This window comes from Pygocentrus nattereri, chromosome 20 (genome assembly GCF_015220715.1).
Source record: "Pygocentrus nattereri isolate fPygNat1 chromosome 20, fPygNat1.pri, whole genome shotgun sequence".
Lineage (NCBI taxonomy): Eukaryota > Metazoa > Chordata > Actinopteri > Characiformes > Serrasalmidae > Pygocentrus > Pygocentrus nattereri.
Genome location: NC_051230.1, coordinates 3,854,010 through 3,880,227, shown reverse-complemented (window position 1 = coordinate 3,880,227; position 26,218 = coordinate 3,854,010). Strand labels below are relative to the sequence as shown.

The following is a 26,218-nucleotide window of genomic DNA, read 5'->3' as shown; positions in this document are numbered from 1 at the left end:
AAGTACATATTGAGATCACAAGACAGTTAAGTTGTTATCTTGAGATAATGACTTGGTTATCTTGTGACATCAGGATAACATCTACTTTTCTTGAGATTACAAGATAGTCAAGTCATTATCTCAAGATCACAAGAATATACTGAGATCACAAGAGACTTAAGCAGTTAAGTTATCTTGAGACCATGACTTAGTTATCTTGTGACCAAGTTTTGGTATCGTGACATCACAAGATAATAAAGTCATTAACTCATTACCTCATGGCCTCTCTGGTATGGAGCTCTGCTGGTGACATCCTGTATAAATAAAAATAATGCGTGGCCATGCCTTACTAAAGCATGGGAACAAGATCCTAATGCATGGCCACGACTTAGTAAGGTGTGGGAATGAGATCGCGGCTTACTAAGTTGTGGTCACGCATTAGCATCTCCTTCCCACGCTTTACTAAGTCGTGGCCATGCATTATTTTTATTTACACATGATGTCACCAGCGGGGCTCTGTAGTCTGGCCTTCTGTTGATTAGGGTGAAAAATGCTGGAGAACTCTTTTAAGGCTGTGACTCACTTTCCCAGGAAGAGCACCTTGACGTGAACGTCCCCTCTGTCCTTGTGCAGGAACTCCTGCATAAACGCAGAGGCATTGGCCAGAGTGATGTGGCCACACACCACTACATGACTGACCACATCAGTGTCCGTTTTTGGGGAAGAAAAGAGACAGACAGAGACGCAGAAGAGCTACTTTAACAAACTTGACTGAGCAGATTTTCTCCAGGTTATATTGCTTCTCTCATAGTCGTGTTCATGAGCATCAAAGCAAGAAGAGCAGTTTTAATTACAGAATACTTTCTTTTACTGGCAGAACAGCTGAATCATGTGAATTATATACACTCACTAAGCACTTCATCATGACCACCTCCTCGTTTCTACGCTCACTGTCCTCTTTATCAGCTCCACTTACTGTATAGCTGCACTCTGTAGTTCTACAGTTACAGACTGTAGTCCATCTGTTTCTCTGATACTCTGTTACCCTGTTCTTCAGTGGTCAGGACCCCCATGGACCCTCACAGAGCAGGTACTATTTGTAGTGGGTCATTCTCAGCACTGCGTTAACACTGGCATGGTGGTGGTGTGTTAGTGTGTGTTGCGCTGGTCTGAGTGGATCAGACACAGCAGGGCGGCGGGAGTTTTTAAACACTGTGTCCACTCACTGTCCACTCTATTAGACGCTCCTACCTTGTTGGTCCACCTTGTAGATGTAAAGTCAGAGACGACAGCTCATCTGCTGCTGCACAGTTTGTGTTGGTCGTCCTCTAGTCCTTCATCAGTGGTCACAGGACGCTGAGGTGTTTAAAAACTCCAGCAGCACCGCTGTGTCTGATCCACTCACACCAACACAACACACACTAACACACCACCACCACGTCAGTGTTACTGCAGTGCTGAGAATGACCCACCACCAGTATCAGAGAAACAGATGGACTACAGTTTGTAACTGTAGAACTATAAAAAACATTTTTTTGTCTTAATAACGACATTATATAAGTACTTGTATGTAACAGTACCCATATGGAAAACAGTATATGGACATATATTTTTATATATTTAAAATACATTTGTAGTCCAGGCTCAAATACGTATTTCAGAACAGATTGTTCTATTCACTCAATATATTTTACAATGAATTTGTTTGAAAATGTAAGAGGAAATATTACACGGAGAGGCACTATAGAACAACAAACGTGTGTAAAGGTGTTAAATGGTAGGAAAACTGCCAAAATCCTGTCTAATCCACTTCACTGCTTTCATACCATTCGAAATGAACTTGTATTCCAGTATCTTCCTTTTAAATATTAGCAAATGAACCCGTAACACGACAAAAGTGAGTGTTGCAGGTATTGATACTGCTGAAAATGCAGTTATGATTAGATATCATGCAGATTACAGAAGGCAGTACCATTCACTCAGTTCATGGATAGCCAGGTCTGTCAGTGACCTTTGTTAAAACTACACACAAACAATATAAAAACAAATAGGAAAAAATATATTAAAAATACAATTTAAAATACTTTGCATACCTCATTGTGCAACTTGCACATCTGGACACTACACACTTTATTTGGTACCGATACAGAACATATTTATTTATTCATTCAGTGGTCATTATGTGCCGTCACCTGTGAGTTCTTGTACAGTCATTATTGCACTGCATCTCTCATCTCAGGTTATAGACATTATCACAGACTGTTGTATTTTTTTCTATCTGTATATCTGCCTGTGGAGAGGATCTGGGTTATTTATTCTGTTATATGTCTACACCTGTTTACGGTTCCTGTACAGTGTTGAGTGTCTGCTAAATTTCCTTCAGGATCAATAAAGTATCTATCTATCTTTTTGATAAATAAATGTGGAAAAAATTGAATTTACCAAATGCATTTTGTGCATTATTATATATTGAGCTTTTTTTATCTTAAAAAAACAGTACTGTGTGAAAGTCTTAGGCACCCAAAACTCATTTTCAAAATCTATTAATTTGTGTAGTTTGTGTTTATTTGCTGAGAAAAGTGTTAATATTTGAATAAACAAAATGTATAGAATATTAATTAAAAATTACTTATTTATATATATAATAAACAGTGATGTTCTGGATGTTGGCGTGTTTGTTTACCCATCTCCAAGCCTCTCCTGGAGGAAGCCCAGTATTATATGTAGTTAAAAAGCAGCTCCTGGTTTGACCAATCAGTGCTCAGTAAATTGAGCTCATGATGTAATTGATGATATTAACGAGTCTCTGTGGCGGCTGTGAAGGTGTCCAGGAAAAATATGGACCCAAGAAATTCTGGTTACTGTTTATTGTTTTTCTGTTTATTTGAATTATGAATACGACTTTATTCTGATGAATATTGTGATAAACCCACTGCTGAGGTCGACTGTTCAAGCATTTGCTTAGACGCCCAAAACGTTCACACAGTTCTGTATATTGGGAATATATCGTTTTTAACGATAACATGTGAAATATGTGTAACTCATATTTAAGTATCTAAGAACATCAGGTTATTTTGTTGCTCCTGATATGGGGGTGAACTCAGTTTCTCTCTGGATTTCCTACATAGTCAGGACAATTCTGGCTGAAGTGTTTTGATAAGTTTCTCACGTCTCTCTTGAAGTGTTCGTGTAGCTGCCTTTAAATCTCTTCCTGTTCCTGATAATCGCAAACACTTCAGGAATGTAGCTGGCAAACAGACCCTGGTGGGAACATAAGACACACAAAAATATAAAGACTGAGATTAGGTTAGTCACTTAAAACAGCACGACTGCATGACTGTGTATACACTGATCATCATGACCACCTCCTCGTTTCTACGCTCACTGTCCACTTTATCAGCTCCACTTACTGTATAGCTGCACTCTGTAGTTCTACAGTTACAGACTGTAGTCCATCTGTTTCTCTGATACTCTGTTACCCTGTTCTTCAGTGGTCAGGACCCCCATGGACCCTCACAGAGCAGGTACTGTTTGGGTGGTGGGTCATTCTCAGCACTGCAGTAACACTGATGTAGTGGTGGTGTGTTGTGCTGGTATGAGTGGATCAGACACAGCAGTGCTGCTGGAGTCCACTCACTGTCCACTCTATTACCTTGTCAGTCGACCTTGTAGATGTAAAGTCAGAGATGACAGCTCATCAGTTTGTGTTGGTCATCCTCTAGTCCTTCATCAGTGGTCACAGTTGGCTGGATATTTTTGGTTGGTGGACTATTCTCAGTCCAGCAGCGACACTGAGGTGTTTAAAAACTCCAGCAGCACTGCTGTGTCTGATCCACTCATACCAGCACAACACGCACTAACACACCACCACCACATCAATGTTACTGCAGTGCTGTGAATGACCCACCACCCAAAAAGTACCTGCTCTGTGAGGGTCCATGGGGGTCCTGACCACTGAAGAACAGGGTAACAGAGTATCAGAGAAACAGATGGACTACAGTCTGTAACTGTAGAACTACAGAGAGCAGCTATACAGTAAGTGGAGCTGATAAACTGGACAGTGAGCGTAGAAACGAGGAGGTGGTCAGAATGTTCTGCCTGATCGGTGTATGCTTGTGGCAGTACCAGTCCAATGACGATAAAGATGATGATGAAGAATTTGCCGGTGACAGTACGGGCCACCACATCACCGTAGCCGACAGTCGACATGGTTGCGACCAGACAGTACACAGATTCAAAGTAGGTTTGAATGTATATATTGGGTGGGGAGCTCCAGGGGTCTCCAGAGTTCTCTACCTGCACAGAACATATTGTTATTAATCATAAAGCCCAGGCAAAGAGTGTTATATAAATGGGTGAAGTGTGCTACCATGGAACCAGTGCAACAAACCCATGGAAGTGGGTGTAGGATAATCATGTAAATACCTGTAGTGTTATCATGGAAATGGGTGTAGTGTAACTATGGAACCAATGCAGCATAATCATGTAAGTGGGTGTAGTGTAACCATGGAAACAGATAACAGATGTAACATAACAATGTTAATTAGTGTGTAGTATAACCAAGTCAATAGATTCAGCATGATCGTATAAATGGGTGTAGTGTAACCATGGAAACAAGTGTAGTACAACCATGTGAATGGGCATAGTGAAACCATGAAAACAGGTGTAACATAACCATATAAATGGGTGTAGTGTAACCATGGCAACGGATGTAGCATAACCATGTAAATGGGTGTCGAAATAGCAACAGATATAGCATAACCGTGTAAAAGGGCATAGTGTAACCTTGGAAACAGATGTTGCATGACCATATAAATGGTTGTGGTTGAACTATAGAAACAGATGTAACATAACCATGTAAATGGGTATAGTGTAACCATGGCAACAGATGCAGCATTACCATGCAAATTGGTGTAGTGTAATCATGGGAAAAGTTGTAACATCATCATATTAATTGGTGTAATGTAACCATGGAAATGAGTGTAGCTTAGCCATATAAATGGCTGTAGTGCAACCATGGAAACAGTGTACACAGGTGTTGGACAACAGAGCTAAAATGCCATTTCTATAATCTGGATTATGACAGCAGGGTATTAAGAGAAGACCTGGTCTTTTCATACACATATTATGCTACAAATTCATCACGCTAACAAATAAATATGATAGAAATCATCTTATTGCCCAGCTTTACACATGACATAGATCTGGATGGAACAACACTCACCAGGTGAAGTGCACCAGCTGCGGTCAGCAAAGATCCAACCAGAACAGTGATAAGCTGAGTGAGTTTCAGTGAGGTGCTGACAGAGAGACATAGAGGGACAGAGAGATGGAGAGAGAGAGTTAGAGAGACAGAGAGAGACAGAGAGAGAGAGACAGAGAGAGAGACAGAGAGAGAGAGAGAGAGAGAGACAGAGAGAGAGAAAGAGAGAAAGAGAGAGAGAGAAAGAAAGAGAGAGAAAGAGAGAGACAGAGAGAGAGAGAGAGAGAGACAGAGAGAGAGAGACATAGAGAGAGAAAGAGAGATAAAGAGGAGAGAGAGACGGGGAGACAGAGGAGAGAGAGAGAGAGAGAGACAGAGAGAGAGACAGAGAGAGAGAGAAAGAGAGAAAGAGAGAGAGAGAAAGAAAGAGAGAGAAAAAGAGAGAGAGAGACAGAGAGAGAGAGACAGAGAGAGAGAGACAGAGAGAGAGAGAGACAGAGAGAAAGAGAGATAAAGAGGAGAGAGAGACAGAGAGACAAAGAGGAGAGAGACAGAGACAAAGAGGAGAGAGACAGAGAGAGAGAGACAGAGAGAGAGAGACAGAGAGAGAGAGAGACAGAGAGAGAGAAAGAGAGATAAAGAGGAGAGAGAGACGGGGAGACAAAGAGGAGAGAGAGAGAGAAGTTCACAAGTTTAGAATCTTATAATAATACTCCAAGAAAAGTGAAGGTCTCTCTTCTGTAACTGTGTTAAATGTTAAGGAGCCACAGGCAGGTCCATCCATCCATCCCTCACTTCTATGCCACAGGAACAGCCCAGCCGTGTTCCCTGAAGGCTGGGAATTTAAGGGGTTACGGTACATATTGCTACCTCGCGTGACCTCAGAGGATACATTGTAATGCCTGTAATGCAGCCCCTCCTCTAACAGTGTACATGAGAAAGAAACGTAGTGCTGTGTGTCTCACTTGCTGTGGGGGATGTTGAGCTGAAGGACACTGGGCAGCTCCAGAAGGTGTAAAGCTCTGAGGAACTTCAAACCTGCAAAGCACACACACAGAGTACCAGTCTGATCTACACAACCCTTAGCGCTTTTTCACAGAAGACATTAGATGAGATTTAATGGGATAAATGTCATTGATTTACAAAAACAGCAGCACACTGGATTGTCATCTATATACGGAAGCAGGATGGTAAGCAGGAAGGTTTTAACTCTGCAAGGCCGTCTTTGTGGAGAGGGGTGAACACAACATCACAACGTTTCAAACACACAACGAGAACAGTGTCTCTCAGTTAGTTCATCTGAGAAAAGTGTTACAGGACAAACATTTTATTTTATTACAACCCCATTGCCAAAGAAGTTGGGATGCTGCGCAAAATGTAAATAAAAATGATGAGCTTCTCCATCAGTGTCGCAGGGGGGGTGGGGTGGGGGGGGGGGTGCAGGAGCCTATCCCAGCGCTCATCGGGCGGAAGGCAGGATACACCCTGGACAGGTGGCCAGTCCATCATAGGGAGACAGACAGACAGTCACTCACACACAGGGGCAATTCAGCATGTCCAATTGGCCTGACTGCATGTCTTTGGACTGTGGGAGGAAACCGGAGAACCCGGAGGAAACCCACACAGACACGGGGAGAACATGCAGACCCCACACAGAGAGGACCCCATTCACCCGGCCGGGGAATCGAACCCAGGCCCTCCTCACCGTGAGGCGACAGCGCTACCCACCACGCCACCATGCCACCCAAATCATTTAAACCCTATATTTTATTAAAAATTCTTCAAAGACAACATATCAAACATTGAAATGGAGACATTTTTATTTTTGTATTTCGAAAAATGTTTGCCCGTTTTGAATTTGATGCCAACAACATGTTCCAAAAAAGTTGGGACGGGGGAACAGAAGGCTTGTAAAGTTGTCTAAAGCTTGAAAAAACACCTGATGGTTGATTGGCAACAGGTCAGTAACATGATTGGGTATAAAATGTACGTCACAGAGAGGTGGAGTCTTTCAGAAGTAAAGATGAGGAGGGGTTCACCACCAAAAATCAAATAATTCAAGAATAACGTTTCTCAACGTAAAATAGCAAAGATCCTTTTATCATCTACAGTAGATCTGGAGAAATCTCTGTCTGTGAGGGACAAGGCTGAAAACCAGTATCTGCTGGCCGTGATCTTTGGGCCCTCAGGCAGCACTGCATTAAAAACACATGATTCTGTAGTGGAAATCACTGCATGGGCTCAGAAACACTTCTGAAAACCACTGACTGTGAACACAGTTCATCACTGCGTCCACAAACACAAGTTCAAACTCAAACGCAAAGACGAAAATACATAAACAGGGTCCAGAAATGCTGCCACCTTCTCTGGGCCCGAGCCCATTTAAAATGGACTGAGTGAAAGTGGAAAAGTGTCCTGTGGTCTGACGAATCAACATTTGAAATTCTTTTTGGAAATCAAGGACACTGTGTCCTCCGGGCTGAAGACCACGCACCTTGTTATCAGTGCACAGTTCAAAAGCCAGTATTCCTGATGATTTTAGTGCACATGGCATGGATGATGTGCTCATCTGTGAAGGCACCATTAATGCTGAATGATATATACATGTTTTAGCAACATCTGCTGCCATCCAGACGACATCTTTTTCAGGGAATGTCTTGATTATTTCAGCAAGACGATGTCAATACATTCTGTATGTATTACAACAGCACTGCTCGATATTAAGAGTCCAGGCGCTAAGCTGGCCTGTCATCCACTGAGAACATTTGGAGGAGTATGAAATGGAAAATATGAAAAATTAACTGAACCCCTGAACTGTTGAGCAACTGAAATCCTATGCTAAGCAAGAATGAGAAAACATTTCACTCTCAGAACTACAGCAGCTTCTCCTCACTTCCCGAAGGCTTACAGTGTGTAGTTTAAAGATGAAACACAGCAGTAAACAGGCTCCCGTCCCAACCTTTTTTGTAACGTGCTGTTGACATCAAATTCAAAACGGGCACATATTTTTCCAAAAAGAATAAAATTTCTCAGTTTCAACAAGTTTGTACAATTTTCAATGAAATATGAGGTTTAAATGATTTGCGCATCACTGAATTTTGTTTTTATTTACATTTTGCTCATGGGGTTGTATATTAATGATATACAAAGATATCAAAGTTGATTCCATTCTGTTTCCCAGTCAGAGCAACCAGGTTCAGGTCGTTCAACTGATGACAAGTGTGCTCACTGCCCTCTAGTGTGTGTGTTCACTAGTGTGCATGTATGTGGGTGTTTATGGTTGAGTTAAATGAGGTGGTCCAATTCCTTGGCGAATGGTTCTGAATGGTTCTATTCTAGAACTGAAGCATATAAAAAAGCAGAAATGCACATATTCACCTATTAACACATCTGTAATTCCAGTACGCATGACACACTTACCAAGCCATGCTCGCTTTGTGAACAGACCGATGAAGGACGGAATGATGGTGAAGATGTCTATGAGTGATTTCAGCTCCACCCACGCCCGCAGTTCATTCTGGGCCGCTACAAACTAACCAGCAAAGACACAAAGGAACGATGCGTTACTCGAGCGTTCCTCAGGACCCGTCCTGAGAGTCAACGCGCCGCTCAAAGTCAGCTCAGAAGTTCCAGATTGACCAGACGACCCTCATCAGGTGAGTTATCCATATTTACATGAGGCAAGGCAGACAAACTCCCCTGATACTAAAGTTCAATCAGATACAGTCGCTGCTCAAAAGTTTGCAACCACCGTTCAGAATAACCCAAAACCAACTGTGTGTCAGACACACGTTGAAAAGCTCTAATATGATGACTTCTATAAGAATATATGGTTCTATAAGGGTTCTATATAGTATAAAAATATTGATCATCAGCCTAAAAGCCTCACATTGGTTATCTTTGCTTTGTGGAGGTAATTATGTTGCTAAACTTGAGAACTTGTGGAATAAAATCTGTGCTTATATTATTAATGTAAGAACTTGGAAAATAAAACTTTGTACACAAACTCATTTTGGACCACAAATTCACTGAGGGATTAGAACTGGGACGGGGGCATGAGACATAATTCGCGACCAATCAAAGGTTAAAAAAGTTATTTTAGCATGAAAAACTAAAAACGGGCAGTGGATTCCTCAGTGAAGCGCAAATCTACTGAGAGAAGTGTCGCAGAAATTCACACGGGCTGATTTGAAGTTCGTGTTTAAGAGGTCCTGAGCTCGAATTTGTGGCTGTAGAGCCAAAAAAGAATTTGTGTACAAATAAATATACTCGTATTTATCCTAATATATTTTCTGCTTGTGAAAATTTTAAACACGCTGGTTCAGATTTTAATTCAAGCTGTAGTTCTCACATTAAAAATACAAGTACAGGCTTTACATCAAAAACACAGATTTCATTCTAAAAGTTCTCAGATGTGGTCCTACAAGTTCTCAAGTTTTGCAACATAATTACCTCCATATACATCCTTCTACTTTCGAACCTTAAATGAAAGCTCTTGGCAGGTGATTAGAAACTATTTTAACTTTTTGTTTTTAGCCGTTTAAATCCATTCACTCCCATTCATTGAAGACTCGCTCGCAGGCGCCCTCTGCTGTTCAGCAGTCCTGTTTTTGATGTAACAGGGGAAATAGGAAGCGGCAAGGCTCCTCATAAACCGGCTCTGTGAACGTGAATCTGACACACCTGTTTTGATTGTCATATGACTGGTGATAGTACATAAAGCCCGGGCTTCAGGTCAGATCTTTGTGAGGTATTGCTTCTTTCACTTGTGCTACCGAGTCTCTTTTATTGCCTTTTTGTGTACCAGATCGTGTTTTCCTGCCTTTATTATGTTTGTCCATGTGCATTTTTGGCTTATTTTGGGTTTGGACCATGGTCTAACCAGTAAAGCTTCCTTTCCTAATTTTCTTCGCAAGCGTCTGGTCAGTTGTGTGGAGTTATACTTAATAAATAAGATACAATAAGGATAAATGAAATTATAATTAAGAATTAATTATTAATTCATTAATTAATAAAGAAAGAAATAAAAGATGCACATCACAGCAACCACTGAAAATGGGCTGTACTGCAGCGCAGTTTCCGTATATGGACTGGGCGTATTGTGAAACTATGTTTGCATAACAATGTTTAGATTCTACATGAAACTCCTTTATTTAAGGAGGTGGTCTTACAATGAACTCCATTCATGGTGGATGGATACCTGCAGGGTGTTGTGAGGCAAAATAGTTCCCCCAAAAATGTATTCTTTCAGATTTATCACCATTTTACCATCATCAGCATTCCACATAAAGCTCAGGAGACTCGTGTAGGTTCTCTGGTTGTTCTGGATGGTAAATAAAATGTCTATTTTTGTGTTGTCGCCATGGCGACCCCTGGTTCCCATCACCACCACTGTAACCGGTTTGATCGCCCAAGACGACAGTACGTGATTGAAGTGCCCTTGAGCAAGATACCTAACCCCCAACTGCTCCCCGGGCACCGTGGATAGGGCTGCCCCCTGATACTGCCCCCTACTGTGTGTGCATTCACTAGTGTGTATGTGGCGTTTAACTGCACGGATGGGTGAAATTTTTCGAGTTGTGGGACTAATAACGGTCACTTAGCTTAAAAATAAGTGAGGAAAATTTGTCTTTCCATCAAGATTTGCTGGAGCAATTGTACAGAATGGAATGACGTGTGGATTTAGGAGGAACTTAGGGGAGTCTTTAAAGATGAGCACTACATGAGAATCAGCAGGGGCAGTCGTGGGCTGGAGGTTGGGAAACCAGCCTTGCGATTGGAACGTCGCCAGTTTGATTCCCTGAGCCGACAGTCTGTGACTGAAGTGCTCTTGAGCACCTAACCCCCAACTGCTCGCCGGGCGCTTTGGAGAGGGCTGCCCACCTCTCCGGACAAATGAGCCCACTGCCCCCTAGTGTGTGTCTTCACTAGTGTGTATGTGGTGTTTCACTGCACAGACAGGTTAGACTGCAGAGGTGATGTTTCCCCATTGTGGGACTAATAAAGGTCACTTAATCTTAATCTACATGAACTAAACTTTTCCAGAAGTACCATGTGTGTACTCACCCTGAGGCCAAAGTTTACAGCGTAAAAGAGATTGAAGACCACGTCCACCATAAACAGAGCGGTGTAGTCCTGCATGCAGTACTCCACTGGACTGTTACGGACACACAGATGAAACACAAACACGGTTAAAGTGCTGAAACTACACTGAGGACTTTCTCAGGCCTGGACTTCTAACACTGAAAGGGCCCAAATAAAACTATAACCATCACTACACCTGATGTAGACATGCCTTGACACCTTATACAGTGGTTCAGTGCACTCTTAATACATATGGTTCTCCAAAGGTTCTTCAGTAAAGGGAATGGTTCCATACAGAACGATTTGCATGGTGAAATGGACTTCAGACTGATGGGGAAAATGTTGCTTATGGTTGTGTATAGAACATTATGGAAAATCGATCTATACAGCAACGAAAAGGGTTCTTCTGTTGTTACAAGCTTGATATCGTTACAAAAGGAGAACCTGTGTGGTACAATTTAGAACCCTTTTCAAAAAGTTTCTATATAGAACCAATCAAATGAACCATTTCACCATGCAAAGAACCCTTCTATTGTTACAAGCTTGACGTTGTAACGGTAGCAGAACCATTTTTGGTGCTACATACACACTTAAACATTACGGTTCTTTAGTAAAAAAAAAGGGTTCTTCTGTATGTGAAGCTTGTTATAATAGCATAAGAATCCTTTTGGTGGTATATAGAACCATTTTCAAAAAGGGTCTATATAGAACCATCTGCAGCTCATTCTTCATCAGTCTGAAGAACACTTTTATAATGCAAAGAACCCTTTACTCATGCAAAGGGTTCCTTGAATGTTCATTGTTCTATGTAGAACCATTTTCTTCACTAAAGAACCCTTCAGGAACCATGTTGTTAAGAGTGTGATTTAAGGGTTGAAAGGGTTCTTCAGATGGATGGAGAATGTGCTGAATCTGATGGCTCTCTATAGCACTAAATAAGGTTCCAATGTTGGTACTAAAATAAAATCCTTTTTAATAAGAGTGACAACAAGCTTCTAGCAATAGAAGAACCTTTTGGTGCTATATAGAACCATTTTCAAAAAGGTTTTATATAGAACCATCTACAGCACATTGTCCATCAGTCTGAGTCTTTACCCATGCAAAAGGTTCCTTGAACGTTCATTGTTCTATATAGAACCAAATTCCTTACTAAAGAACCCTTGAAGGATGCAAAGAAGGGTTCTCTGCATCATGAAAGTGTTCTTCAGATGGATGGTGCTGTATATGGTTCTGTGTGCCACCAAATAGGGTTCCACTATTGTTAATTTTTGGTACTAAAAAAATTCCTTTTAAGTAAGAGTGACATCAAGCTTGTAACAATAGAAGAACCTTTTTGGTGCGATCTAGAACCATTTCAAAAAGGTTTTAAATAGAACCATAGAAGCATCTTTTTCAGGAATGTAGTTTCTAAAGCGAGATCTTCCGGTTTAAAGTCTAGCCCCCTGATGATGACGACGCTCCGTCCAGTACCTTTGGGATGAGAAGGAGATCCAGAACTGACCACGCAACATCAGTACCTGACCTTATTAATGCTCTCATGGCTGAATGCAATCAAATCCTCACATTGTCACAGTGTATAATAGGCTAGTCCAGAGAAACAGAGATACTCACTATGTTGTCATGATCATGTAGGTCAGAACTGAGCAAAGATGCACACAGAACGTGAACAGCGTCTGACAGAGAGGAGAAAACAAGACGAGTTTAACAGACATGAGCTCGGCTTAACCTGGAAACGCACCACACGCCGCACAAGCCAAGTGATCTTACACACTATGACTTACACGTCAAACCGGGACCCAGATAAATCCTCCAAGTCGCTCCAGATCTGAGCTTTCCAGCATAGTTAAGTGGTTTGATGTAACGTGCTCTGTTCCTGCAGAGTCAGGATTACTCACAGTGGTGGTGATAGGAACCAGACGTCCACCTCTAAAAGCTCCTCACAGAAAGTTCCTACATGAAATGGAATTCACTGCCTGATGACTGAGACACTGTTCATGGTGGAGGGACACATGCAGGGTGTTGTGAGGCAAAATAACCCCCCCTAAACGTCCTCTAGGTCCTTCATCAGTGGTCACAGGACGCTGCCCACAGGACGCTGTTGGCTGGATATTTTTGGTTGGTGGACTGTTCTCAGTCCAGCAGTGACACTGAGGTGTTTAAAAACTCCAGCAGCACTGCTGTGTCTGATCCACTCAGACCAGCGCAACGCACACTAACACACCACCACCACATCAGTGTTACTGCAGTGCTGAGAATGATCCACCACCCAAATAGTACCTGCTCTGTGAGGGTCCATGGGGGTCCTGACCACTGAAGAACAGGGTAACAGAGTATCAGAGAAACAGATGTACTACAGTCTGTAACTGTAGAACTACAGAGTGCAGCTATACAGTAAGTGGAGCTGATAAACTGGACAGTGAGCGTAGAAACAAGGAGGGGGTCATGATGTTATGCCTGACCGGTGTAGAGCTCAGAAGACTCGTGTAGGTTCTCTGGTGGTTCTGGATGGTAACTAAAATGTCTATATCTGTGTTGTAGTCATGGCGACGCCTGGTTCCCATCACCACCACTATAAAGACACCTGAACCATTTCAGAGCAAACCCTTCTGAATGGCTCTGTTTACATCTCACACACAGAATTATACCCAAATTTTTAAAAATTGGTGGAATATCTCTTAAACATTAATGAGTTACATTAAAAGAGATGGTTCTTCAAGGGTTCCTTAGTTAAGGGGATGGTTCTAGTAAGAACCATGAGTTCTATATGGAACCATTGCATGCTCCTGTTCTTTGCACAGTGAAATTGTTCTTCAGATTGATGAATAATGTGCTGTATATGGACAGATGTTCTAGACAGACATGGTTCTACACACTTAAAAGTGACTGGTTCTTTAGTGAAGAAAATGCTTCCATACAGATCCATGGACATTCAAAGAACCCTTTGCATGATTAAAGGGCTCTTTGCATCTTGAAAGAGTTCTTCAGACTGATGAAGAATGTGCTGTGGAAGGTTCTATACAGAACCTATTTGAAAAGTACCAAATGGGTTCTTGTATTATTACCAGTCTGATACGGTAACAACAGACAAACCCTTTTCATTTTTATTGAAAAACCCTTGAAGTGCCATAATTTGTAAAACTGTATAGCAGAAAATGCTTTTAACAATAGAAGAACCCTTTTTGGTGCCACACAGACCCATAATCTAAAAGGTTCTATATAGAACCACATAAAAAATATTCTCCATCTACCTGAAGAACCATTTCACCCTTTAAATGTGCAAATGGTTCTTTTAGATTCCATGGTTCCATATGGAACCTTTGCCTTCACCAAAAACCCCTTGAAGAACCATCTTTTTTAAGAGTGGGTCATTCAGTGTGAGTGTAAAGTGTGTTTGGTCAAGTTTACGCACCAGGATCTTTCCAGGTCGGCTTTGAGCAGAGATGATGGAGAACGCCCACGTTCTTAATGAGTTCCTCAGATTGAGAACAGCTTCTGGATCAACATCCTAAGAACAGATTTCCACAATTACACATAACAACAACTCCACCACTGAGGCTGACTCAAAGGGCCCATATCATGGAAAACTGGACCTTGGTCTGTCCTGTATTGGGCCTCATTCAAAACGAAGAACTGAAACACTGAGTAGGTGGAAATAAGAACCAAAAGCGGCCCTTCTATTGAATCGCCCCGAGGAACTCTCATGGGCACCTTTATTTTTCAGAGTGTACTTAGTTTCCTAAGACTCGACTCAGCTGTCAACTCGACTGTTGACTCACCTGACTTAACCACTTGTACGTCAGCTGTGAAATGTTTGGCTATTGTGCAAAAATGAACAAAAAAACAACAAAATGAACAAAAAAAAGCAGGTTTAATCAGAAGAGGGTGTTGCCTAAATGTTGCTTGACGCACCTGCAGACACGTCTCTGTCTAACTCACCTGTAGCCACGCCCGGGTTAATCGTATATTAGCTCTAACTGGCCGGCAGCCACGCCTAGGTTGATCGTAGATTAGCTCTAACTGGCCCGCAGCCACGCCTGGGTTGATCGTAGATTAGCTCTAACTGGCCGGCAGCCACGTCTGGGTTAATCGTAGATTAGCTCTAACTGGCCGGCAGCCACGCCTAGGTTGATCGTAGATTAGCTCTAACTGGCCCGCAGCCACGCCTGGGTTGATCGTAGATTAGCTCTAACTGGCCGGCAGCCACGTCTGGGTTAATCGTAGATTAGCTCTAACTGGCCGGCAGCCACGTCTGGGTTAATCGTAGATTAGCTCTAACTGGCCGGCAGCCACGCCTGGGTTAATCGTAGATTAGCTCTAACTGGCCGGCAGCCACGCCCGGGTTAATCGTAGATTAGCTCTAACTGGCCCGCAGCCACGCCCGGGTTAATCGTAGATTAGCTCTAACTGGCCCGCAGCCACGCCCGGGTTAATCGTAGATTAGCTCTAACTGGCCCGCAGCCACGCCTGGGTGAATCGTAAATTAGCTCTAACTGGCCCGCAGCCACGCCTGCGTTAATCGTAGATTAGCTCTAACTGGCCCGCAGCCACGCCTGCGTTAATCGTAGATTAGCTCTAACTGGCCGGCAGCCACGTCTGGGTTAATCGTAGATTAGCTCTAACTGGCCCGTAGCCACGCCTGGGTAAATCGTAGATTAGCTCTAACTGGCCCGTAGCCACGCCTGCGTTAATCGTAGATTAGCTCTAACTGGCCCGCAGCCACGCCTGCGTTAATCGTAGATTAGCTCTAACTGGCCGGCAGCCACGTCTGGGTTAATCGTAGATTAGCTCTAACTGGCCCGTAGCCACGCCTGCGTTAATCGTAGATTAGCTCTAACTGGCCCGCAGCCACGCCTGCGTTAATCGTAGATTAGCTCTAACTGGCCCGCAGCCACGCCCGGGTTAATCGTAGATTAGCTCTAACTGGCCCGCAGCCACGCACGGGTTAATCGTAGATTAGCTCTAACTGGCCGGCAGCCACGCCTGGGTTGATCGTAGATTAGCTCTAACTGGCCCGCAGCCACGCCTGGGTTGATCGTAGATTAGCTCTAACTGGTCGGCAGCCACGTCTGGGTTAATCGTAGATTAGCTCTAACTGGCCGGCAGCCACGTCTGGGTTAATCGTAGATTAGCTCTAACTGGCCGGCAGCCACGCCCGGGTTAATCGTAGATTAGCTCTAACTGGCCGGCAGCCACGCCCGGGTTAATCGTAGATTAGCTCTAACTGGCCCGTAGCCACGCCTGCGTTAATCGTAGATTAGCTCTAACTGGCCCGCAGCCACGCCTGCGTTAATCGTAGATTAGCTCTAACTGGCCCGCAACCACGCCCGGGTTAATCGTAGATTAGCTCTAACTGGCCCGCAGCCACGCCCGGGTTAATCGTAGATTAGCTCTAACTGGCCCGTAGCCACGCCTGCGTTAATCGTAGATTAGCTCTAACTGGCCGGCAGCCACGCCTGCGTTAATCGTAGATTAGCTCTAACTGGCCGGCAGCCACGTCTGGGTTAATCGTAGATTAGCTCTAACTGGCCGGCAGCCACGCCTAGGTTGATCGTAGATTAGCTCTAACTGGCCCGCAGCCACGCCTGGGTTGATCGTAGATTAGCTCTAACTGGCCGGCAGCCACGTCTGGGTTAATCGTAGATTAGCTCTAACTGGCCGGCAGCCACGTCTGGGTTAATCGTAGATTAGCTCTAACTGGCCGGCAGCCACGCCTGGGTTAATCGTAGATTAGCTCTAACTGGCCGGCAGCCACGACCCGGGTTAATCGTAGATTAGCTCTAACTGGCCCGCAGCCACGCCCGGGTTAATCGTAGATTAGCTCTAACTGGCCCGCAGCCACGCCCGGGTTAATCGTAGATTAGCTCTAACTGGCCCGCAGCCACGCCTGGGTGAATCGTAAATTAGCTCTAACTGGCCCGCAGCCACGCCTGCGTTAATCGTAGATTAGCTCTAACTGGCCCGCAGCCACGCCTGCGTTAATCGTAGATTAGCTCTAACTGGCCGGCAGCCACGTCTGGGTTAATCGTAGATTAGCTCTAACTGGCCCGTAGCCACGCCTGGGTAAATCGTAGATTAGCTCTAACTGGCCCGTAGCCACGCCTGCGTTAATCGTAGATTAGCTCTAACTGGCCCGCAGCCACGCCTGCGTTAATCGTAGATTAGCTCTAACTGGCCGGCAGCCACGTCTGGGTTAATCGTAGATTAGCTCTAACTGGCCCGTAGCCACGCCTGCGTTAATCGTAGATTAGCTCTAACTGGCCCGCAGCCACGCCTGCGTTAATCGTAGATTAGCTCTAACTGGCCCGCAGCCACGCCCGGGTTAATCGTAGATTAGCTCTAACTGGCCCGCAGCCACGCACGGGTTAATCGTAGATTAGCTCTAACTGGCCGGCAGCCACGCCTGGGTTGATCGTAGATTAGCTCTAACTGGCCCGCAGCCACGCCTGGGTTGATCGTAGATTAGCTCTAACTGGTCGGCAGCCACGTCTGGGTTAATCGTAGATTAGCTCTAACTGGCCGGCAGCCACGTCTGGGTTAATCGTAGATTAGCTCTAACTGGCCGGCAGCCACGCCCGGGTTAATCGTAGATTAGCTCTAACTGGCCGGCAGCCACGCCCGGGTTAATCGTAGATTAGCTCTAACTGGCCCGTAGCCACGCCTGCGTTAATCGTAGATTAGCTCTAACTGGCCCGCAGCCACGCCTGCGTTAATCGTAGATTAGCTCTAACTGGCCCGCAGCCACGCCTGCGTTAATCGTAGATTAGCTCTAACTGGCCCGCAGCCACGCCCGGGTTAATCGTAGATTAGCACTAACTGGCCCGCAGCCACGTCTGGGTTAATCGTAGATTAGCTCTAACTGGCCGGCAGCCACGCCTGGGTTAATCGTAGATTAGCTCTAACTGGCCGGCAGCCACGCCCGGGTTAATCGTAGATTAGCTCTAACTGGCCCGCAGCCACGCCCGGGTTAATCGTAGATTAGCTCTAACTGGCCCGCAGCCACGCCCGGGTTAATCGTAGATTAGCTCTAACTGGCCCGCAGCCACGCCTGGGTGAATCGTAAATTAGCTCTAACTGGCCCGCAGCCACGCCTGCGTTAATCGTAGATTAGCTCTAACTGGCCAGCAGCCATGCCTGCGTTAATCGTAGATTAGCTCTAACTGGCCCGTAGCCACGTCTGGGTTAATCGTAGATTAGCTCTAACTGGCCCGTAGCCACGCCTGCGTTAATCGTAGATTAGCTCTAACTGGCCAGCAGCCATGCCTGCGTTAATCGTAGATTAGCTCTAACTGGCCGGCAGCCACGTCTGGGTTAATCGTAGATTAGCTCTAACTGGCCCGTAGCCACGCCTGCGTTAATCGTAGATTAGCTCTAACTGGCCCGCAGCCACGCCTGCGTTAATCGTAGATTAGCTCTAACTGGCCCGCAGCCACGCCCGGGTTAATCGTAGATTAGCTCTAACTGGCCCGCAGCCACGCCCGGGTTAATCGTAGATTAGCTCTAACTGGCCCGTAGCCACGCCTGCGTTAATCGTAGATTAGCTCTAACTGGCCCGCAGCCACGCCTGCGTTAATCGTAGATTAGCTCTAACTGGCCGGCAGCCACGTCTGGGTTAATCGTAGATTAGCTCTAACTGGCCCGTAGCCACGCCTGCGTTAATCGTAGATTAGCTCTAACTGGCCCGCAGCCACGCCTGCGTTAATCGTAGATTAGCTCTAACTGGCCGGCAGCCACGTCTGGGTTAATCGTAGATTAGCTCTAACTGGCCCGCAGCCACGCCCGGGTTAATCGTAGATTAGCTCTAACTGGCCGGCAGCCACGTCTGGGTTAATCGTAGATTAGCTCTAACTGGCCGGCAGCCACGCCTAGGTTGATCGTAGATTAGCTCTAACTGGCCCGCAGCCACGCCTGGGTTGATCGTAGATTAGCTCTAACTGGCCGGCAGCCACGTCTGGGTTAATCGTAGATTAGCTCTAACTGGCCGGCAGCCACGTCTGGGTTAATCGTAGATTAGCTCTAACTGGCCCGCAGCCACGCCCGGGTTAATCGTAGATTAGCTCTAACTGGCCGGCAGCCACGCCCGGGTGAATCGTAGATTAGCTCTAACTGGCCCGCAGCCACGCCCGGGTTAATCGTAGATTAGCTCTAACTGGCCCGCAGCCACGCCCGGGTTAATCGTAGATTAGCTCTAACTGGCCAGCAGCCATGCCTGCGTTAATCGTAGATTAGCTCTAACTGGCCCGTAGCCACGCCTGCGTCAATCGTAGATTAGCTCTAACTGGCCCGCAGCCAGGCCTGCGTTAATCGTAGATTAGCTCTAACTGGCCGGCAGCCACGTCTGGGTTAATCGTAGATTAGCTCTAACTGGCCCGTAGCCACGCCTGCGTTAATCGTAGATTAGCTCTAACTGGCCCGCAGCCACGCCTGCGTTAATCGTAGATTAGCTCTAACTGGCCCGCAGCCACGCCCGGGTTAATCGTAGATTAGCTCTAACTGGCCCGCAGCCACGCCCGGGTTAATCGTAGATTAGCTCTAACTGGCCCGTAGCCACGCCTGCGTTAATCGTAGATTAGCTCTAACTGGCCCGCAGCCACGCCTGCGTTAATCGTAGATTAGCTCTAACTGGCCGGCAGCCACGTCTGGGTTAATCGTAGATTAGCTCTAACTGGCCCGTAGCCACGCCTGCGTTAATCGTAGATTAGCTCTAACTGGCCCGCAGCCACGCCTGCGTTAATCGTAGATTAGCTCTAACTGGCCCGCAGCCACGCCCGGGTTAATCGTAGATTAGCTCTAACTGGCCCGCAGCCACGCCCGGGTTAATCGTAGATTAGCTCTAACTGGCCCGCAGCCACGCCTGCGTTAATCGTAGATTAGCTCTAACTGGCCCGCAGCCACGCCTGCGTTAATCATAGATTAGCTCTAACTGGCCGGCAGCCACGTCTGGGTTAATCGTAGATTAGCTCTAACTGGCCCGCAGCCACACCTGCGTTAATCATAGATTAGCTCTAACTGGCCGGCAGCCACGTCTGGGTTAATCGTAGATTAGCTCTAACTGGCCGGCAGCCACGCCCGGGTGAATCGTAGATTAGCTCTAACTGGCCCGCAGCCACGCCAGGGTTAATCGTAGATTAGCTCTAACTGGCCCGTCGCCACGCCTGCGTTAATCGTATATTAGCTCTAACTGGCCCGCAGCCACGCCTGCGTTAATCGTAGATTAGCTCTAACTGGCCCGCAGCCACGCCTGCATTAATCGTACATTAGCTCTAACTGGCTGGCAGCCACGTCTGGGTTAATCGTAGATTAGCTCCAACTGGCCCGTAGCCATGCCTGCATTAATCGTAGATTAGCTCTAACTGGCCCGCAGCCACGCCTGCGTTAATCGTAGATTAGCTCTAACTGGCCGGCAGCCACGTCTGGGTTAATCGTAGATTAGCTCTACCTGGCCCGTAGCCACGCCTGCGTTAATCGTAGATTAGCTCTAACTGGCCCGCAGCCACGTCTGGGTTAATCATAGATTAGCTCTAACTGGCCCGCAGCCACGTCTGGGTTAATCGTAGATTAGCTCTAACTGGCCCGCAGCCACGCCTGGGTTAATCGTAGATTAGCTCTAACTGGCCGGCAGCCACGTCTGGGTTAATCGTAGATTAGCTCTAACTGGCCCACAGCCACGTCTGGGTTAATCGTAGATTAGCTCTAACTGGTCCGCAGCTACGCCTGCATTAATCGTAGATTAGCTCTAACTGGCCGGCAGCCACGCCTGCGTTAATCATAGATTAGCTCTAACTGGCCGGCAGCCACGTCTGGGTTAATTCTAGATTAGCTCTAACTTGCCGGCAGCCACGCCCGGGTTAATCGTAGATTAGCTCTAACTGGCCCGCAGCCACGCCTGGGTTAATCGTAGATTAGCTCTAACTGGCCCGTAGCCACGCCTGCGTTAATCGTAGATTAGCTCTAACTGGCCCGCAGCCACGCCTGGGTTAATCGTAGATTAGCTCTAACTGGCCCGTAGCCACGCCTGCGTTAATCGTAGATTAGCTCTAACTGGCCAGCAGCCACGTCTGGGTGAATCGTATATTAGCTCTAACTGGCCCGCAGCCACGCCTGCGTTAATCGTAGATTAGCTCTAACTGGCCCGCAGCCACGCCTGCATTAATCGTAGATTAGCTCTAACTGGCCGGCAGCCACGTCTGGGTTAATCGTAGATTAGCTCTAACTGGCCCGTAGCCACGCCTGCATTAATCGTAGATTAGCTCTAACTGGCCGGCAGCCACGCCCGGGTGAATCGTAGATTAGCTCTAACTGGCCCGCAGCCACGCCCGGGTTAATCGTAGATTAGCTCTAACTGGCCAGCAGCCACGTCTGGGTGAATCGTATATTAGCTCTAACTGGCCCGCAGCCACGCCTGCGTTAATCGTAGATTAGCTCTAACTGGCCCGCAGCCACGCCTGCATTAATCGTACATTAGCTCTAACTGGCTGGCAGCCACGTCTGGGTTAATCGTAGATTAGCTCTAACTGGCCCGCAGCCACACCTGCGTTAATCATAGATTAGCTCTAACTGGCCGGCAGCCACGTCTGGGTTAATCGTAGATTAGCTCTAACTGGCCGTCAGCCACGCCCGGGTGAATCGTAGATTAGCTCTAACTGGCCCGCAGCCACGCCCGGGTTAATCGTAGATTAGCTCTAACTGGCCCGTCGCCACGCCTGCGTTAATCGTATATTAGCTCTAACTGGCCCGCAGCCACGCCTGCGTTAATCGTAGATTAGCTCTAACTGGCCCGCAGCCACGCCTGCATTAATCGTACATTAGCTCTAACTGGCTGGCAGCCACGTCTGGGTTAATCGTAGATTAGCTCCAACTGGCCCGTAGCCACGCCTGCGTTAATCGTAGATTAGCTCTAACTGGCCCGCAGCCACGCCTGCGTTAATCGTAGATTAGCTCTAACTGGCCGGCAGCCACGTCTGGGTTAATCGTAGATTAGCTCTAACTGGCCCGCAGCCACGCCTGCGTTAATCGTAGATTAGCTCTAACTGGCCGGCAGCCACGTCTGGGTTAATCGTAGATTAGCTCTACCTGGCCCGTAGCCACGCCTGCGTTAATCGTAGATTAGCTCTAACTGGCCCGCAGCCACGTCTGGGTTAATCATAGATTAGCTCTAACTGGCCCGCAGCCACGTCTGGGTTAATCGTAGATTAGCTCTCACTGGCCGGCAGCCACGTCTGGGTTAATCGTAGATTAGCTCTAACTGGCCCACAGCCACGTCTGGGTTAATCGTAGATTAGCTCTAACTGGTCCGCAGCTACGCCTGCATTAATCGTAGATTAGCTCTAACTGGCCGGCAGCCACGCCTGCGTTAATCATAGATTAGCTCTAACTGGCCGGCAGCCACGTCTGGGTTAATCGTAGATTAGCTCTAACTTGCCGGCAGCCACGCCCGGGTTAATCGTAGATTAGCTCTAACTGGCCCGCAGCCACGCCCGGGTTAATCGTAGATTAGCTCTAACTGGCCCGCAGCCACGCCTGGGTTAATCGTAGATTAGCTCTAACTGGCCCGTAGCCACGCCTGCGTTAATCGTAGATTAGCTCTAACTGGCCCGCAGCCACGCCTGGGTTAATCGTAGATTAGCTCTAACTGGCCCGTAGCCACGCCTGCGTTAATCGTAGATTAGCTCTAACTGGCCAGCAGCCACGTCTGGGTGAATCGTAGATTAGCTCTAACTGGCCCGTAGCCACGCCTGCGTTAATCGTATATTAGCTCTAACTGGCCCGCAGCCACGCCTGCGTTAATTGTAGATTAGCTCTAACTGGCCCGCAGCCACGCCTGCATTAATCGTAGATTAGCTCTAACTGGCCGGCAGCCACGTCTGGGTTAATCGTAGATTAGCTCTAACTGGCCCGTAGCCACGCCTGCATTAATCGTAGATTAGCTCTAACTGGCCCGCAGCCACGCCTGCGTTAATCGTAGATTAGCTCTAACTGGCCGGCAGCCACGCCTGCGTTAATCATAGATTAGCTCTAACTGGCCAGCAGCCACGTCTGGGTGAATCGTATATTAGCTCTAACTGGCCCGCAGCCACGCCTGCGTTAATCGTAGATTAGCTCTAACTGGCCGGCAGCCACGCCTGCATTAATCGTAGATTAGCTCTAACTGGCCGGCAGCCACGTCTGGGTTAATCGTAGATTAGCTCTAACTGGCCCGTAGCCACGTCTGGGTTAATCGTAGATTAGCTCTAACTGGCCGGCAGCCACGTCTGGGTTAATCGTAGATTAGCTCTAACTGGCCGGCAGCCACGCCTGGGTTAATCGTAGATTAGCTCTCACTGGCCGGCAGCCACGTCTGGGTTAATCGTAGATTAGCTCTAACTGGCCGGCAGCCACGTCTGGGTTAATTGTAGATTAGCTCTAACTGGCCCGTAGCCACGTCTGGGTTAATCGTAGATTAGCTCTAACTGGCCGGCAGCCACGTCTGGGTTAATCGTAGATTAGCTCTAACTGGCCCGTAGCCACGTCTGGGTTAATCGTAGATTAGCTCTAACTGGCCGGCAGCCACGTCTGGGTTAATCGTAGATTAGCTCTAACTGGCCGGCAGCCACGCCTGGGTTAATCGTAGATTAGCTCTCACTGGCCGGCAGCCACGTCTGGGTTAATCGTAGATTAGCTCTAACTGGCCGGCAGCCACGTCTGGGTTAATTGTAGATTAGCTCTAACTGGCCCGCAGCCACGTCTGGGTTAATCGTAGATTAGCTCTAACTGGCCCGCAGCTACGCCTGCATTAATCGTAGATTAGCTCTAACTGGCCCGCAGCTACGCCTGGGTTGATCGTAGATTAGCTCTAACTGGCCCACAGCCACGCCTGGGTTAATCGTAGATTAGCTCTAACTGGCCGGCAGCCACGTCTGGGTTAATCGTAGATTAGCTCTAACTGGCCGGCAGCCACGCCTGGGTTAATCGTAGATTAGCTCTAACTGGCCGGCAGCCACGTCTGGGTTAATCGTAGATTAGCTCTAACTGGCCGGCAGCCACGTCTGGGTTAATTGTAGATTAGCTCTAACTGGCCCGCAGCCACGTCTGGGTTAATCGTAGATTAGCTCTAACTGGCCCGCCGCCACGCCTGGGGTAACTGTAAATTAGTTCTTCATTATGTTAAGATTTTAAGAGGAAAAAAAAAAGTGTGAGAAAATAAAAATGGGTGTGGCCTACTGTGCACACACCTGTGGACTCACCTGGTTAACTGCTTGTACGTCTGTTGTGAAATGTTTGGTTGCTGTGCACAAATTAATACACAGAAGAGAAAGAGAAAAAGAAAGGCCTGAAGCAAGTTTATTCGTTAGTGGGCGTGGCCTAAGTGACTCACCTGCGGGTGTATGCGGTTTTGTTTGGGCAGGACACGTAACCCCCTGAGGGCTCGGCTCCCAACCTTGCAGATGAGCAAGATAACGAGTCCTCCTACGAAGACCGAGAGAGAGGAGCAGAAATACGCCCCCCACAGGCGACGGCCTCTGTACATGCAGTAATCCTCAGACAGGTGTGGGCGGACATCGCTGGCCGACATGGCGGTGCCTTCCCCTCCCCTTCCGAGTGCCTTGGCTTATACGGCGAACACCTTTGCTTTCGCTGCTTGTTTACTTTCTATAAGCGTAGAAGAAAGTTAAACCACACCATTGAGTGTTGGGTTAGAGCTTCAGGGAAAAAGCCGCTCGGTCTTAGAACGTTATGGAAGGTTAAATGCAGTCAAAATAGAGAGATAACAGCTTTGTGACATCATGTTTGTTGTGCCCAGGCCTGTTGCCATGGATACGACTCAATGAGGATTCCAAAGGAAAGTGAAACGCCCTGCAAAACACCGTAAGCTCTCTTTTGTTGACTTTGGCAATACTTAATCTACACTCTGGAACGCTTAGGATCGTCATGTCCATTGCCAATCGTGGGCTTGAGGGGTATAAAGCCCCCCGGCATTGGGCTGTGGAACCGTGTTCTCTGGAGTGATGGAGCTCTGGGACGAGTTGGAGATCAGGTGACCATCCAACATCAGTTCCTGACCTCACTAATGCTCAATCAATTGCCAGAAGAGTAGAGGCTGTTACTGCAACAAAAACTCACTACTAGCACCTTAATTTCAGAAGAAACACTGGAAACACTGAATAGGCCGGTGTCTACAAACTTTTGGACACACTGGGCCAGTTTTCCATAATCAGATGAAGTCTATCCTTGGGCTGAATTTTTTTTGTTTGTTTTAATGAAAAAAAGATTCACGACTGGCAATGCAGCCAATTTCAAGACTAGGCTTAATTCACGTCCAGGGAACTATCCCCTACATAACCAGCTGCCCATTTAAAAAAAAAAAAATTTTTTACCAACACTCAGATTTTGTTTGTTCATTATTTTCACTATTATCATAACACAAGGACACGACTCTGCAGGCCACTGAAATTCCACCACACCAAACACGGCAAACCACATCTTTATGGAGCTGCTTTGTGCTCAGGGACTCGGTCATGCTGGAACAGGAAAGGCTCTTCTTTAAACTGCTGCCACAAAGCTGGAAGCATATAATTATCTACAATACCTTTGCATGGCTGTAGTATTAACATGACCTTTCACTGGAATTAAGGGGTTCAAACCCTGAAAAACAGCCCCAGCCCATCATCCTCCCTCTACCAAACTTTCCTGCTGGCACTGTGCATTCCGGCAGGTAGAGTTCTCCTGGCATCCACCAAACCCAGATTCACCTAGACTGCCAGAAAAGCCAGGAAAGCCTGTTTCATCACTGCAGAGAACACGTTTCCACTGCTCCAGTCCAGCGATGCTGTGCTTAACACCCTTCCAGCTGTCGCTTGGCATTGCGCATGGTGATCCTAGGCTTGTGCCGCAGGTGCTCGACCGTGGAATCCCATTTCATGGAGGGATCAATGCAGCTCTCGAGTTGATTTTGCTTCTAGAGGCAATGAGCGAGAC

General features: G+C 46.6%; 1 protein-coding gene across 1 annotated transcript in view; it reads right to left on the bottom strand.

Moving 5' to 3' along the window:
- The window catches only part of LOC108444186 (calcium-activated potassium channel subunit alpha-1-like), a 47,759-nt gene extending 22,944 nt beyond the window's left edge, over positions 1 to 24,815 (bottom strand). Inside the window, exons 1-9 of the mRNA XM_037531870.1 lie at positions 24,618 to 24,815; positions 24,487 to 24,527; positions 11,249 to 11,339; positions 8,603 to 8,714; positions 6,148 to 6,220; positions 5,204 to 5,279; positions 4,105 to 4,275; positions 3,149 to 3,240; positions 563 to 673 (exon numbers count right to left, since the gene is read on the bottom strand). Coding sequence (XP_037387767.1) covers positions 563 to 673; positions 3,149 to 3,240; positions 4,105 to 4,275; positions 5,204 to 5,279; positions 6,148 to 6,220; positions 8,603 to 8,714; positions 11,249 to 11,339; positions 24,487 to 24,527; positions 24,618 to 24,815 — 965 coding nt within the window. The remainder of the gene's footprint in view (positions 1 to 562; positions 674 to 3,148; positions 3,241 to 4,104; positions 4,276 to 5,203; positions 5,280 to 6,147; positions 6,221 to 8,602; positions 8,715 to 11,248; positions 11,340 to 24,486; positions 24,528 to 24,617) is intronic.
- Between the last annotated feature and the right edge of the window lie 1,403 nt (positions 24,816 to 26,218).